Below are 14,449 nucleotides of genomic sequence, written 5' to 3'. Positions count from 1 at the left end.
AAAAAGGCACCTCATGATGTCCTCTTCTTCACAAGGCCAGTGTGCTCATCTCTCCCCACACCTCTGAGTTCCAGCAGGTTCCCTGCCCTCAGGAAGCCCCAAGCCTCCTGCCACCTCCACCTCCCAGTGACAAGCTCTCAGTCTTCAATCTGTGCCGGCCAATACCATGTCCCAGCCACAGGCAGCTGGGGAGTACTGAAACTCTCGCCCAAACCTGAGCACACTGTCAGTGGGAAAACGCACCGCATACTGGACACAGCAGGAAAAGGTGCAGACGGCCTCGTCCACAGTCTTATATTGATCGCATGTTGAAATAACACTTTGGATGTATTGAATTAAACAAAATATACTATTAAATTAATTTCACCTGTCTCTTTTTACTTTTTACAATGTGGCTATAAGAAAACTTAAACTTACACCTGTGGCTCCTATTTATTTCTTTCAGACAGTGTGATCTAGATAAAGGGCGCAGAATCAGCAGGCAGTTTGCCATCAGCACTCCCCTAACCCCGAAGGGGCACTGCCCCCAGAGTCTCTCTCCAGTGCAAAGATGTCCTCCTGGGTTGGGGGAACAGAGAGGAGGAGAAGTGGAAGGAGGCTGTGCCTCTGGCCAGAGGGCCTCACCTGAGGGATAGCTGGCATCAGGCAAACTCTCCAAGCCCCACAGCGCAATGGGCAGACAGATTCAAGCAGGCTCAGGTGCCAGTCTCCTCATCAGGTGGCATGCAGCCACCAGCCCGCCACTCCTCCCCCAGCCTCCCACCTCTCCTCTCCACCTCCCTCCCACCCAAATGCCTGTCCCACTGGGCTGCCAAAACTTTCCTCCAGCCCCTGTGTGCCTCCTCAAGCAGGACAACTGTTTCCCTGGTGCCCACAAATGAAGTCCAAACACCTTAGTCCCAGGCACAGCGTCCCCCACATCCTGACCCCAACCTACTGTCTTCCCCTTCACGGACCCCCAGCCCTGCCAGTCCAGTGGCCATGGCCCACACCGTCCTCATCTCCGGGCCCTGGTTCCTGCTGTTTCCTGGTCTGGAATGTCCTCTTCCTGACAAAATTCTACCTTCTTTCAGAGCCCAATGCAAATCCCGCTCCTGTCAGCGCCTGCCTGCCTTGATCCGTCAGACTCTGGACCCAGAGGCAGAAGACACAAGGTTCCGGTCCTCTCCAGGATTGGGAGCTCTGAGCTTGGCTCTGCAGTGGCCCTTCAATCCTGCCCTATGCAGGTAGACTGAGGGCTCCTGGAGGGCAGAGGCTTGTCTTAGGGACTCTCTGGCCACCCACTCTGGGTCTCCCCCTTTTCTAATGGTTGCTGCACACTTGGATCCTAAAACACTAGGGAGATGTGGCAGTGGTCAGTCCTCCCGGTGCCTGAGCAGGTCCACATGCTAGATGCCTGCCCTTCTCCTGGCTCCCCACATCTCAGGCAGGCTCCCCAAAAAGGATATGCATCGGGGCACACACACCCACACACCCACATACACTCAGCTGGACACTGAAGGCTCCCCACTCTCCCAGGCCTGGAGCTCTGGCCCCAGGAGGCGACCCCACCCACCGGCGGCGCTGATTCCTCCTAGTAGAGGGGCCCTGCCCACTGGACCCACTGCCCTTGCAGAGAAGCCCCTCCGTTGCCGTCGGGTTTCCTTCCCTCCCTCCCTCCCTGGCTCGCTTCTGCCCAGCTAAAACCTGAACCCAGGCGCCGGGAGAGAGACTGTCCCTCCATCTTGCTCCCACTGTTGGGGCGCCTAGTTCTGGCTGCTCCAGGACGAACTGCCCCGCTCCCGGCTGATCCCGCTCGGCCCCCGGGGGCACCCCGCCCCCTCCCCTCGGCCGGAATCTTACACTCGGGCTGTGAAGTTCGGGGTATTTTTAGGCCGGCGATAAATAATTCATAGGAAACGTGGCATCAGGCTGCCCCTGCGGGAGGAGGGGGCGCAAGCGGCGAGAGCCACTGTCACCCGCGGCTCAAGGACACTCGCGATGCGGCGGCGGCGGCGGTGACTCCGGGCGCGGGGACCCGCGCCACGCCTCCTGGCGGCCAAACTGGGCACCACGCACTCGGCGCCCCCTGCCTCTCCTCTACCCTTTGTGGTTGACCCTGACCCTTAAGGTCCCCAGCCCAGTACCCCAGGCTGGGTCTCCATCCCAAGCCCCAAAGTAGGGGTGGCAAGCAGGCCTGGAGTTGGAGCTGTGTGCCAGGTCCCAGTCCAGGTCGCCTCCGGCAGAAGTGAACCCAGGAGTCCGGTTTCCTGCCTACCTGTCCCTTTTACAGTCTTATTCTTCTGAATTTAGGAACAGAGGCACTGGTATGTTTAGGAACTGGAGGGGTTCTGAAATAGAACCATCGCGATGGCACCCTCTTCAGATTAGGTCCTTTCCTTGATTTTCCCATGGCCAGGGTCAGGGACTGAGCCAGGATGAGGCCACCATCCAAGGGCTGGAGGCCTGAGTGCTAAGTCTCCTTGGGCTAGCAGGGCTGGGAACCGGGATGGACAAATGGGTTAACATCAGGCCCAGCGGTCCTCCCGCCTTACTCACCCAAGCAGGACCTTTGAGGGGTAGCCACACACACCTTTGGGAATTTTCAGGCTGCTGGGTGCCTTTGCCTTCACAGGTCCTGGCCCTGCCATCCCTAGGCTTAGGTACTAACCACCTTCCGCATTGGGAGGCTCAGAATTCCCCTCCCAGCCGTCGGGGATCCTGGTTTAGAGCAGGTCCCAGGAGACCAAAGCAGAGGGCTGGTGCTGCCCCCAGGGCCCGCCAGCCGGGCTCAGGTTCTCCCAGACCCCACTTATGACACTGCTTCTTTTGAGCCCTCCTAGCCCGAGTCTTCCAGGGATCAGGATTGGTCTTGGGAAGATGCCACCACATCAGAAGCCCACTGATTCCCTGAGGGCACAGGAAAGGCAGGAGAGCTGAGAGGGGAGGGCCTGGGGGACTGTCAGTGGGTGAAAGGTTCCCGAGGGAAGGCATATGCCACAGCAGGTGCCCACTAGACATGGGGAAACCAGAGGAAATGGCTCCTGGAGCCGCCAAGTCCCTTTCACCCTCTAGGGTCCGCACCCTCTCCAGCCTCCTTGGTCTAGTGGAACCCAGTCTCGGTCCCAGATCTGGGCTCCCCACCTGGCTTCTCGCCCCAGAGGCTACCAGCAGCAACAGTTGGGGGACTTGGCAGCCCAGACTCACATGTCCCCGCACCACCCCCTGCCCGCCAGTACCGCGATGCCAGGAGAAGGGGACGAGGGTTCAGAGACGGGGGCGAACGTCTTGGGCGCTTTGCCCGCGTCCTTCCCTCACGTCCGCTGTCTCCCCAGTCTGTCTTCCTCGCCTCCTCGCCGCCCGCCCGGTTCTAGACTCTAGGCCCTGTTCCCGAGGGTCCCTGTCCCCCGGTCGCCCCTCCCTGGCTCCCTGCACTGGTCGGACTCTCCCCGGGTGTCCCGCGTCTGTATCGGCCGTCCTTGCCCGAGCGGCGCCGGACTCCAGCCCCAAGTTGGCGGCGAAGTTGGCGCCCCCGGCTTGCCGCGCGCCCCTGGCCGCCACTCACCGGGGGGAAGGGGCGCTGCGCCTGCACCCAGAGCCCGCGCCGACCGCCTCCCGCGCGGTGCCTGTCCCGGCGCCACGGCCCCGGCGCGTTGGCGCGCTCGCTGTTAGCTTGGCGGGCGCCTGAGCCCGGCGCGGAGGGACCAGTGCCCGCAGCGCGGCCTGGCGGGCGAATCCCGCCGGCCCCCGCGCCCAGCCCAAGACCCGCTGGGCGCCGAGCTCTGTCCCGGGCTGGGCTGCGCGCCTCCGGCTCCCAGGGCTCGCCAGCCGACTGTGGCGGAGCGCTCGCCGCCGCCCGCCGCCTCCGCCCCGCCCCGGCCCGCCGCCCGCGCCCCTCCAGGTCCCTCCAGGCCCCTCCCTGCCGGCCAGTGCCGGATACCCGGTCCGTTTCTCCCCTGTCGGGGACTGTGTCCCCAGACCCGATATAGAGAGGCAAGTGCGGCCATAGAGAAAACACCAGCTTGCCCCGAGCCCGGGGTTCAGCCCTCAGTTCACTAGCCGTGTGACCTTGGGCCAGTTAATTTCGAGGATCCCTCAGTTTATAAAGTGAGAAGCCAACATCTTGGGGCTGCCATAAAACAGTGTAAATTGCAATAATCCAGGAACTATTTTTAAAAGGCTTGTGGATCTGACTGGAAACTGACAGAGGCCGGAAGGTACAGGGAGCCTGCAGAGAGAGTAGGGATCCAGGCCAGACCTGCTGGGCCAGTGGGAGGGACCTGGGGCAAGCCGCTGCCCAATTCCCACTACCACTCTTTCCGTCCTCTCAGTGTCTCGCTTGTACCGCGGGTTAACCAGGGAAGGCACTGGGGAGTGGGACAGCAGGGCAAGCAGACTGGGCACTGGCCAGGGGTGACTGTAACGCAGGAAGAATACAGGAAGGTCACAGAAGTGGAGCCAAGATCAGAGAGGGAGAAGCGTGCATGCTGGACCTGACTACCAAACACCTTCAAGCCCCCAAGAGGTCCCTGCCCAGGAAGCCACTTCCCCAGTGTCACCTGGTGACCACAGGCAAGCTGCAGCCAGAACAGGAGGACCCCAGTTCCCTAAAGAAGTAGCCCATCAACAACGACCCTTGGTTGTAACTCTTTATTTCCACCATGCTCCTGACCAAGTGGCCCTCCAAAGTTCAGCAGGAGAGAAGTGGGAGGAGGTGGGGTGGGCCTGCACCCCACCTAACGTAAGGTAACCTCCTAAACCCACACTGGCAAGGACTTCATAGGAGGCAGTACTCAGATCCCTGGAAAAGCGCTCCAGCCAAGCCCCCAAGCCTGGCAGGTGGTGCTGCAGCTGGGGAAGTCTGGCTCAGGCTGACACATGCCCCTCCTCCCTGCACAGCACTCTTCCTTTCCTTGACAAGGACTAGGGTCCAGGCTCAGTGCCCCAGCAGCCTCAGCATCTCCTGAGGATCCACCAGCTTCTCCCGAGGCTTCCCAGCACCCTGTCCCCGAGACACCTCCTCAGCATCCAGCTTTTCCCAGTCTGAGAAAGAAACTGGTCGGACACCTAAAGCAGAGGGAAGAGAAGTCAATACTGCCACCTCCTCCTTTATCCCCCCTCGCCACAGGACCCTCCTCCCAGAGAGAGAAGCTCCAAAGAGAAGCCACCCTTCCCACCTCCCGAAACCTCAGCACTAGGGCCCAGACCTCGGCTACTGAGCAGGGCCTGGATGGCCGCAAAGCCAGGCCTAGGGCCTGAGGGCAGGAGTCCGGCCTTCAGGTCCTGCAGCAGCATCTGGCTGGTGAGGAAGCTGTCTGTCATGGTAGTGTTAATGACACCTGTGGGTCCCCTCTTCACCCAGCCACTGCAGTAGAGGCCTGAAGGGGGCAACAAAGGAAGGGGACATGGCTGGACACTGCCTGACAAGCCTGACAAACCTATACACATGTGCACATGCAGATAGATGACCCAAGTCCCTCTGAAGACCCCATCAGTGGGGCCCACTATGGCCACTAGTCTACAGCCTTGAATTCTTCTCAATCTGTTTTTGCCATGCCATCCCCCTCAGCCCGAGGGCCTGCGCACCCCCAATCCAGAAGGCCTTTAGTAAACGCTACTGAAAGAATTAATAACTAGTCAGGACAAGGGTACTTAATCACACTGGAAGCTAAAGATGGGGCCACCTCATCTCTAACCCTAACACTGAGCACAGGGCCTAGCCCAGAACAGGCCTCAGTGAAGGTTTACTGAAGGACTTAATGACAACATGTCCGAGCTGCCTGGGAAGTTCCTCGAGGGCCAGGGCCGCCTGGGTCCTGGGACAGGACCTGCTTCAGAGCAGATTCTCATAGTGGGTCACTCGAAGAATGAATGAATGAATGGATGGATGGCCCCGGGGACACTGGCCTTCCACCCTCCCCCCACGATTAGGTACCCAGTCTTCTCATACCCTCTCACCTGGCATATCCACAACCCGGCCCTCTATGTTGGGGATTACTCCACGTTTGAAGTCAAAAGGCACACTGGGGTCAACCGGGCGGCTCTTATACCCGACGCTGCTCAGCACGAGCCCACAAGGGAGGTCCTCCACGTCTCCTGTGGGCACTGCTTGGGCGGCCTCGCCAACACCCTGTTGGGGAGAATGTGGGCAGCAGAGGCTAAGGTGGGCAGGCCTGAGATGGGGCTGTCATTGGGTAGTGAAAGACTCACCTCCAGTCTGGTGACAGCCAGGCGGATGCCTGCTGCCCGTCGCCCATCTGGAGAGGGCAGCACCTGCTGGGGGCTTCGAAAAAAACGGAGGCCCCAGGTACGGGTAGCCATCGCCTGGTGAGCAGCCCCCAGCCCTGGCTTCTCCGTGGCAGTTTGAAGCAGCAGTTCCATCAGCCGCTTCCTTGGACGGGGGACCTCTGTCAGCAATGCAGAGCATCTCAGGGTTGTCTCACCTCATGGGTCCTCCCCCAAGCCTTCTCTGACCTAGGCCACCCCTCCCTTGTGAGCTGGGGGCCAAGGCCAGGGCCCCTCACCCTTGATTCTGTCCTGGAGGCCCAAGAAATCCGCAGGATCCAAAATGGGCCGGGTTCCTGGCAACCGAATCATCTCCCGAAGCTCCTTGAAGGTGAAGAATGAGGAGTGGGGAGGAGGTCAGGACCTGAGCATGTCCACCTCTAAGCCCACCTGAGTCCAGCCCAGGAGGGGGACACTACCACGGAAAGCACATGGTCCTGGGGGCCCTGTTCCATCCCAGGCAGCAGCACTCCCAGGGGCTGAGCCACCCCATTCCCCAAGGGAAGACCTTCTATCTGGGATCCTGGCCCCTCCCCATCTGACCCCTGTACCTTAATGGTAAAGGCCACTTGCAGGGGTCCACGCCGGCCCACTATCCACACAGTCTTCACCTGACTCTGCCTCAGCACTCCAAAGGCAGCTTCTGTGATGTCTGTTTTCTAGCACAAAAGGAGGTCCTTGAAATCATCGGACACTGATCTGAAGAAGGGGACTCTCCATTTGGTCATGTCCCAAACTCTGAGCCAGAAGACTGGCAGCCCAAAACCGCACCACTGCTCCTCCTGGTGGTCAGACGAAGCATTACAGCCAACTCTGCAGATGGCTCCAATTAGCCGCAAACCAGGCCCGGACTCTCAAGGAGCAAGTATTTAATAAGAGTTTACCATGTGTCTAGCGCTGGGCAAGGGCAGTCTATGTGAGCAAAATAGACATGGTCTGGCCCTCACAGAGCTTCTTATTGGTGAAGAGAGAAATATTCATCAAATCTCATCAATGAGTGTAAAACTGCAGAGGTGCTAATATGCTATGGATGAAACCAAAGCAGACTGATCTGCCAGGCGTGGTGGCACACACCTGTAATCCCAGCAGTTCAGGAGGCCGAGGCAGGACCGTGAATTCAAAGCCAGCCTCAGCAAATTAGCAAGACCCTTTCTCAAAATAAAAAGGGCTGGGGACCGTGGCTCAGTGATTAAGCACCCCTCAGTGGTTAAGGGTTCAATCCCCAGTACCAAATAAAAGTAGACTGATCTGTGAGAAAAAGATGTTACGGAGGAAGCGGACCTGTTCAGGGAGGTCCTGGAAGGCTTCCTGGTGGAAGGAATAACTAAGCCAAGAACTAGAAGATGAACTTTCACAACTGACAGGAAGTGAGCCACAATGTTCAAAGCAGCAGGGAGAGTGTATGCAAAAGTCTTGTTGCACATTTAAGCTTAAAAAAAAAAAAAAAGGCCCATGTACCAGGGATGCTGAAAGTGAAGGGGAAATGACAAAATGATGCTCAGAGGACTGCCTTCCAGAGGCCTCTGCCTGGCCTGGGCACCCTGGGGAAATAGGCACTGAGTTGGCTTGGAAGGAGGAGGCCTGGCACCTGCAAGCAGGGCACCCTCTCCTCAGTGTGACCTCACCTGCAGCAGCTGACCTACCACTCACCTCCAGGTGCTCAGGCGGGGTCAGCAGGATCCGGGCTACATCCAGAGCCACATTTCCCTGCCCCAGGATCACGGCTGTGTTACAGCTCAGGTCCGGCGCCAGCTGCAGGGGCAAAGTCTTGATAGTGTGCCCCTAGCCTTGGCTCCAGTCAGGTTAACCTCATGTGTAGACACCTCATGCCCAGTCCCAGCCATGAGTCCGTCCTACCTGAGCCTCAGGTGGGGTCCCTCCTCCCCCAGTTGGCCCCAGCTCTGCCCAGAGTCCCTCCATGGCTGACCTGCCACCCAGTCAGCCCATGTCTCCCACCTTCTCATCTCACTCCTCACTGCCTCCTCCCCAGTCTGGCCTCCAAGGGTTGCCCTGGCCCTGAAGGGTTGGGGAGGAAGATGCAGCAGGAATGCTCCCCAAACTCACCTCCTGGTTCTCAGGAAGCCCATTGTACCAGCCCACAAAGGCCCTGGCCGAGAACACACCAGGCAGCTCCTCACCGGGAATCTCCAGCGTCTGGTGGTCCTCTGCCCCGTAACTCTGAGGAACGATTGTAGGCCCAAGGCCCAGAGCCCTTAGCACCAGCATCACAGGGCCAGGTGGCCCCACCTGGTCCCCAGGGATCCCTTCAAGGGCCTCCATCCTGGCCTCAGCCCTGCCCCATCTATGCCTTGGCTACCATCCTCCCGCCACCCTCCACCAGTCTCCTCCTCCGCGCCCAGCACCCTCGCACTCACCAGCACCACTGCGTGGTAGGCACCCTGCAGCTCAGGCACTGTCACATCCCTGCCCACCACCACATTTCCCCAGAAGGCACAGCGGTCAGAGCGGGCAGTCTGGGTGAAGGTGTTGATGACATTCTGCCAGAAAGCCCCAAGAGGGAGGGATTAGAGGCTGAGGCAGCTCCAGGGACCATGTCACCCTCACCCCAGCTGGGTAGAACCCACATAGGGGGCCTAGCGTCATTCTGTTCAGTCAGGGAGCCTCCCTGACCTCCTCCTTTGGACCAGTGTCTCCCAAAGCCACCCTCTGTACCCAGAGAGACCCACCTTCACCTCGGGATGGTCAGGCGCCACACCAAACCGCACCAGGCCAAAGGGCACAAGCTGCTTCTCATAGATGTCCACATGGGCCTGGGCGTGGTGCTGGGAGAGAAGGCAGAGTGGGCGGGCTGGAGGGAAAAGCAGGGCCCCCTTGGGTCCTCTTTTCCCCAGACAGAGCAGGAGAGCTCAGCCCAGGAGGCTGAAAACACAAAGAGGCTTTGAGTGTGAAAAGAAAGAGTGCCCCATGTCTCCCCATCTGCCCAGAGAGCCCAACAAGGGGTATGGGACAGAACAAGCAGCAAAAGGAGCTGAGGTCAGACCTCAGGAAGGACAGCCAACCATGAGACTGTGAGAAATGTGGCAAAATAAGGAGGCCTGAAGCTTCCCCTCCACTGGAGTGGAGAATTACGGGAGCATCAACTACTCCGGTCAGATGGCCTTGCCCTCCAACCCTCTGACACTTCTAGAAACATCCAGCAGGTCTGATGACTTCAGAATCAACTTTTGAAAATCTCCCTCTCTTTTTTTTTAATGGTATTAGGGATTAAGCCCAGGGGCAACTTCACCACTGAGCTACATCCACAGCCCTTTTAATATTTTGAGAGAGGGCTTCAAATTTATGATCCTCCTGTCTTAGCCTCCCAAGTAGCTGAGATTATAGGTTTGTGTCACCACACCCAAGCACCCTTTAAGTTCATACCTACCTTGTCTCCAATGTCATCCCATTGGAACAGGGACCAGGAAGACAGGAATGAGGGGCATAGCAAGGGCATGGGCAGGGGAGAGGGCGGTAGAAATGGACTTATTCTCAGTCTTAGAAAATAGTTTCACTTTTACAGAAGTTCCACATTGCCTGTCCTCCTGGGGCACCTTGAGGGGCTGTAGGGAAGGCACAGAGTTGGGGCTGGGCAGGCAAGCCTGGTCTGGCTCTGCCACCAAACCACAGCATGAGCCTGGCAAGTCCCAGGATCTCCCTAGGTCTCAGGCTCTTCCTCTACAAACAGAAGTGACAGTGAGGTCAAGACAGTGTGAGACTCTTGGCCACAAACCATCTGGGGTACAGCAGTGGGGCTCCTGTGGACAACACCCTGATCTGCACTCCCACCTAGGCACTTCCTGATTCAGTGAAACACGAGGCCTAGGGGTTCCCACCCTCGGCACCTCAGCTTTGCCAAATCCCCTCTTCCCTCCACTCCACTGCCTGACCGCAGCCATGACCACCACTAACTGGCTCTGTGCCACCGGGAAAGTTTCTTAGCTTCTCTGTACAACAGAACATCCCTTCTGTGTCATGCTCAAAGTTCAATGAGTAAGTCCTGAAGATCTTGGCCAGGGCTCAGCCCAACGAGAGCATTTAATCAATTTAAACTGTCATCACTATTGCTACCAGTGTTGTTACCTGTCTTTTGCTCAAAAACCTTCCCTTGGGCTGGGGTTGTAGCTCAGTGGTAGAGTGCTTGCCTTGCACAGGTGAGGCACTGAGTTCGATCCTCAGCACCACATAAAAAAATAACAAAATTAAGTTATTGGGTTCATCTATAACTAAAAGTACTTTTCAAAGTTAAAAAAAAAAAAAAAAAAACCCTTCCCTTGCTGCCCAGTGCCATGGAACCCTTCAAACTGCTCAGCCTGGCAGCCAACTCCTGACATGACACAACCCAGCTGTCTATCTTCCATTCTTCCCTTCATTCGGGTAAGAAGGCTCTCTCCAAGGTCACCTCCATGACACCTCTTATCTCACGTAGCCAACCCCATCCTCCAGGAAATCCCCTCCCTTACCTTCACAGTTCCCTCTATCCCCCTGGCTACTCCTTCGTGGTTCACCTTTCCTCTGTTCTCCCTCTAACTAGGACACTTTTGGAGGAAATTCTGGTCTGGGACACTCCCTTCCCCAAGTCCTGGGGAGGTTTTACCAACTCCCTCCTGTGTTCTCAAATTATGGTTCTCTCTCTCTCCTTCTCCCTCTCCCTCTTTTGCCTGGACCTCTCCCCAAGCTCCAAAGAGACCCTAGGCTGTCTCACCCACCCCAGACATCCCCAAACCATTGAGATAAAGCCATGCTGCTGTCCCCTAAATCTCTCCCTTTCTGCTCCTATGCTTCCTTTCACCCCATCCATGCAGAGCTAGAACCTGGGTCTCCTTGCTCATCTCTTTCTACCTTGTCCCAGCGATCCGGCATCCTTATCCCAGCCCTGTCTGTCTACCCTGCCAACAGCAAGAACAACTGGAATTTTAAAATGGGGTTCTGGGTTGGGGATATAGTTCAGTAGGAGTGCTATCCTAGCCTGTAGAAACTGGGGTTTGATACTCAGCACCACAAAAAAATGGGAGGGGCTCTGTTGTCCTGCAGATAGTATGAGCTCCCTGGCCTCCAACCCAGAGCCCAGGCTGTCCTCCTGCACCCATGGCCTTGCATTCCAGGTCGACTCTTCACACACTAAGGTCCTTCCACAGCCAGTGGCCTTCAGTGCAGCTTAAATGCACCATGCACCTACCATTGAGCTACACCCTGGTCCCTACCTTTTTTTTTTTTCCTCCAATTTTATTTTGAGACAGGATCTCACTAAGTTGTCCACACTGGACTCAAACTTGGATCCTCCTGCCTCAGCCTCCCTAGTCCCTAGAACTATGGGCATGTGCCATCATGCTTGGCAGGAAACAGCTTCTGGTTGATCCACCTGGTCTGGCTCACTCTGCTTGCATATTGTACCTAGCTCTGTCACCTGTGTTGCTTGGGAAGCATGTGTAGGCCACTTCAGCAGTGACAAACTCATCCCAGTCTCCATGAGACCTTTCCTAGCTTCAACACTGAAAGTCCCTTGTCGCAGGCAAAGCAGGACAGTGGGCCACCCTATCTTTCTTTATCTGCACATGTATATAACTAATATGTTCATCCTTTCTTTTGTGCCTCCACAGATACTCCAAGTCCCTCCAAACGAAGGCCACTATCTCATCTCAGTTAACCTAGGTCTCCCCTCCCCTGTCTCTAGTGTATCTGGTGGCCTTGGGTCCTGTCTGCCAAGGAAAATACTGAAAGCCTTGGCCTTTAATGGGGGAGGAGGCAGGTAGGGGGAGAGCTGGAGCTGTGGGTGAAGAGAGCACAGCAAACTGGACAAAATGACAGAAAGCTGGGAGAAGAAGGTGCCTGGAAATGCAGGCTGTCAGAGACAGTGGAGACAGCGGGAAGAGAAAAGATGAGGGGAAGACAACGTCAATCTGCAGGGCTGTGTAAGTTTCTTAGACTTCTCCGCCAAGGAAGCATAGCTGCCCCATCTTCCACTGACAACCAACCATGGGGCAAACACACTTCTCTCATGGTTGAGGACCTAAGGTGGGAGCCTCAGTTGTAGGTAAGAAAATAGGTAAGAAGGTGGGCTGGGAGCCTCTTCCTCATCAGGCAACCCAAAAAGGGGGTACAGCTTGCCCTTGGGATGAAGCAACATGTGAACAAATTACAGGGAAGGAGCCTGAAGAAGTGGCTTACCTTTAGCAGGTGTTGGGCCGTGTAGAAGCCCGCTGGGCCACTGCCCACCACGCAGATCTGGGGGTTCTTCTGTGCAGAGAAATGCCGGCAGAAGCCTGAGGCTGGGCAGAGAAGGGAGCAAGGTCAAATCAGCACTCTAATCCCAAACCAAGTTCGGTTGAGGAGATTCGGCTTGCCTACCTTTGCCCTCACCTGCACCTTCCTGCTCCTGTTCCTCAAAGCTTTGGCATTTGCAGGGTTCCTCGCTTCATCTAAACCCCCAAAGGTCTTCATCTACTGGCCCACACCTTGGCCATGAACCTATGGGCTGTCCACAACCCTCATCACCCTGAAGCTGCCCTGCACAGCACGTTTTCATTTTTCTTATGGGGTTTCCTACCCAATCAACTTTTATCCCACATCTTTCTACAGACTCCACATCATTCCAACCCCGTCCACCCATGAGGATGTCCCAACGAACCTTCTATCTTATCTCTCTCCTTGGAACCCTATATCGCTCCTATCCAGCCCTGTTTCACCTCAAATTTCCTGTCCTCCATACAGACCCCTGCATCAATCCCTTCTCACACATGTGGACCCTCTCGTCTCTCCTTTTCACCTTTGCTAACCCTGTCACACCCACGAGGCTTCGCATCTCACCGCGTAGGTTCCCATTTGCCCCGACACCGCCACTCACTTCTCTATGAATGGACTCCTCCAGTCTCTCCCCTCTCCAGCCCAGACCCAGCTCCGCGGTGACCCCTACACTTAGCGCTCCCAGGTCTCCCCGTGTTCCCATTCAGCCCAAAGTGTCCTGCACCTACTCGTGAAGTTACTAGCGGAAAGTGGTTGGATTCGAGGCCACGCGGACCAGTCCCACCAGCGCCAGCAACGCGGAGCCATGGCTGTGACCAGCTCCCGGTGACTGCCCAGAGCTTAGCGTCCGCCCGGGCCCGCCCTCCTCAACCCGCCCCTGGCCCCGCCCCTCAACCCCGCCCCTGGCCCCGCCCCGTCTAGCTTATGGCCCCGCCCATAGAACTGGCCCCGCCCCACGCCATGGGACAGCACAGCGTTGCGGCTCCCCCCCTCCCAAAAGAATCCCGCCCCCACGAGAGACCCGCCCCCGGGCCCACCCACTACTGCCGAAGCCCCGCCCCTCTGGGCTGCAGGGTCGTAAAAGACTCTATACGTGTCTCCCTAATCTTCATCCTCCCTCCAAATACCGGAAGCCTAGAGCTGGAGGACAGCGAATCCCCTACCGCTGTTTCAGTCTCTCTCGAAGGAGGGAGCCAATTAGAAAAGAGTTTATTTCCCTTAGGTGTCCTCGTCGCTCACTGATGACGCAACGCGCATTTGCCTTACTCTAGCGCGTCCTCCTGTGTGGTTCGCCTCAGCCAATCAGGACTTCAGCTCCAAGCCCGCCTCCTCGCTCATTGGGTAAGAGCCACAGAGTCGGAAGTGCGAGCTCCCACCCTGAACCTCGGCGCCTTTTGCTTCAGCCCCAGGCGTTGTACTGGCGCGGCCCTGGCAAGGTGCTGTCCAGGTCCGGCTAGGAAGAATGTTAAACCCTGGAGAGCTTGTCCCGCCTCTCTTCCTTCCCCATTATAGGTGAGGAAATGGGGGTTGGGGGAAGGCTACTAGGAACAGAGTCCTACTGGTAGGGATCAGACGGATGTGAGCGGTGAGAACGTGAGGTTAAGGGAATAACTGATCTGGGCCCACTGTGCTGACCCCAGTATGCTTTCTCTTCTAAGATGCTATTTAGCTGCAGCCCTGCCTGGCTTAAGTTGACAGGATGTATTATATCCCTCAACAAGCAATAAATCAAGGGAAATGCAGGCCTGAAATGCTGATAAGAACACAAGTTACCCTGAAGGGAATTTTATGACTCTTATACAGACTAGATCCCAGAACTAGGGAAGAGAAGGATAATTCCCCTCAACCATAATACCTGTTAAGAATAGGTTCCAATTAGGACCGGTCAGTATGGGCCAAAGGGACCTGGAGTTGTTAGGACAGTGGGGATTTGAAAGTCTGGTGT

At 56.9% G+C, this 14,449-nt stretch overlaps 1 protein-coding gene across 3 annotated transcripts; it reads right to left on the bottom strand.

The window, feature by feature from the left end:
* Nucleotides 1–4,622: 4,622 nt before the first annotated feature.
* Fdxr (ferredoxin reductase) lies at nucleotides 4,623–13,362 on the bottom strand. 3 transcript variants are annotated; one of them, XM_047545083.1, is made up of 12 exons: nucleotides 13,233–13,362; nucleotides 12,430–12,530; nucleotides 8,952–9,047; nucleotides 8,640–8,762; nucleotides 8,329–8,442; nucleotides 7,915–8,016; nucleotides 6,816–6,923; nucleotides 6,504–6,588; nucleotides 6,190–6,386; nucleotides 5,938–6,109; nucleotides 5,157–5,357; nucleotides 4,623–5,046 (listed from the first exon to the last, which is right to left on the bottom strand). In XM_047545083.1, the coding sequence occupies exons 1-12, from the start codon at nucleotides 13,309–13,311 to the stop codon at nucleotides 4,916–4,918; spliced, it is 1,509 nt and encodes a 502-aa protein (XP_047401039.1). In that variant the 5' UTR covers nucleotides 13,312–13,362; the 3' UTR covers nucleotides 4,623–4,915. The 3 variants fall into 3 exon arrangements, with proteins under 3 accessions (XP_047401039.1, XP_047401040.1, XP_047401041.1); XM_047545084.1 differs by having other exon boundaries at nucleotides 5,187–5,357; XM_047545085.1 differs by lacking the exon at nucleotides 5,157–5,357.
* Between the last annotated feature and the right edge of the window lie 1,087 nt (nucleotides 13,363–14,449).

Source organism: Sciurus carolinensis, chromosome 3 (assembly GCF_902686445.1).
Source record: "Sciurus carolinensis chromosome 3, mSciCar1.2, whole genome shotgun sequence".
Lineage (NCBI taxonomy): Eukaryota > Metazoa > Chordata > Mammalia > Rodentia > Sciuridae > Sciurus > Sciurus carolinensis.
This window is presented reverse-complemented; position numbering and strand designations above follow the sequence as displayed.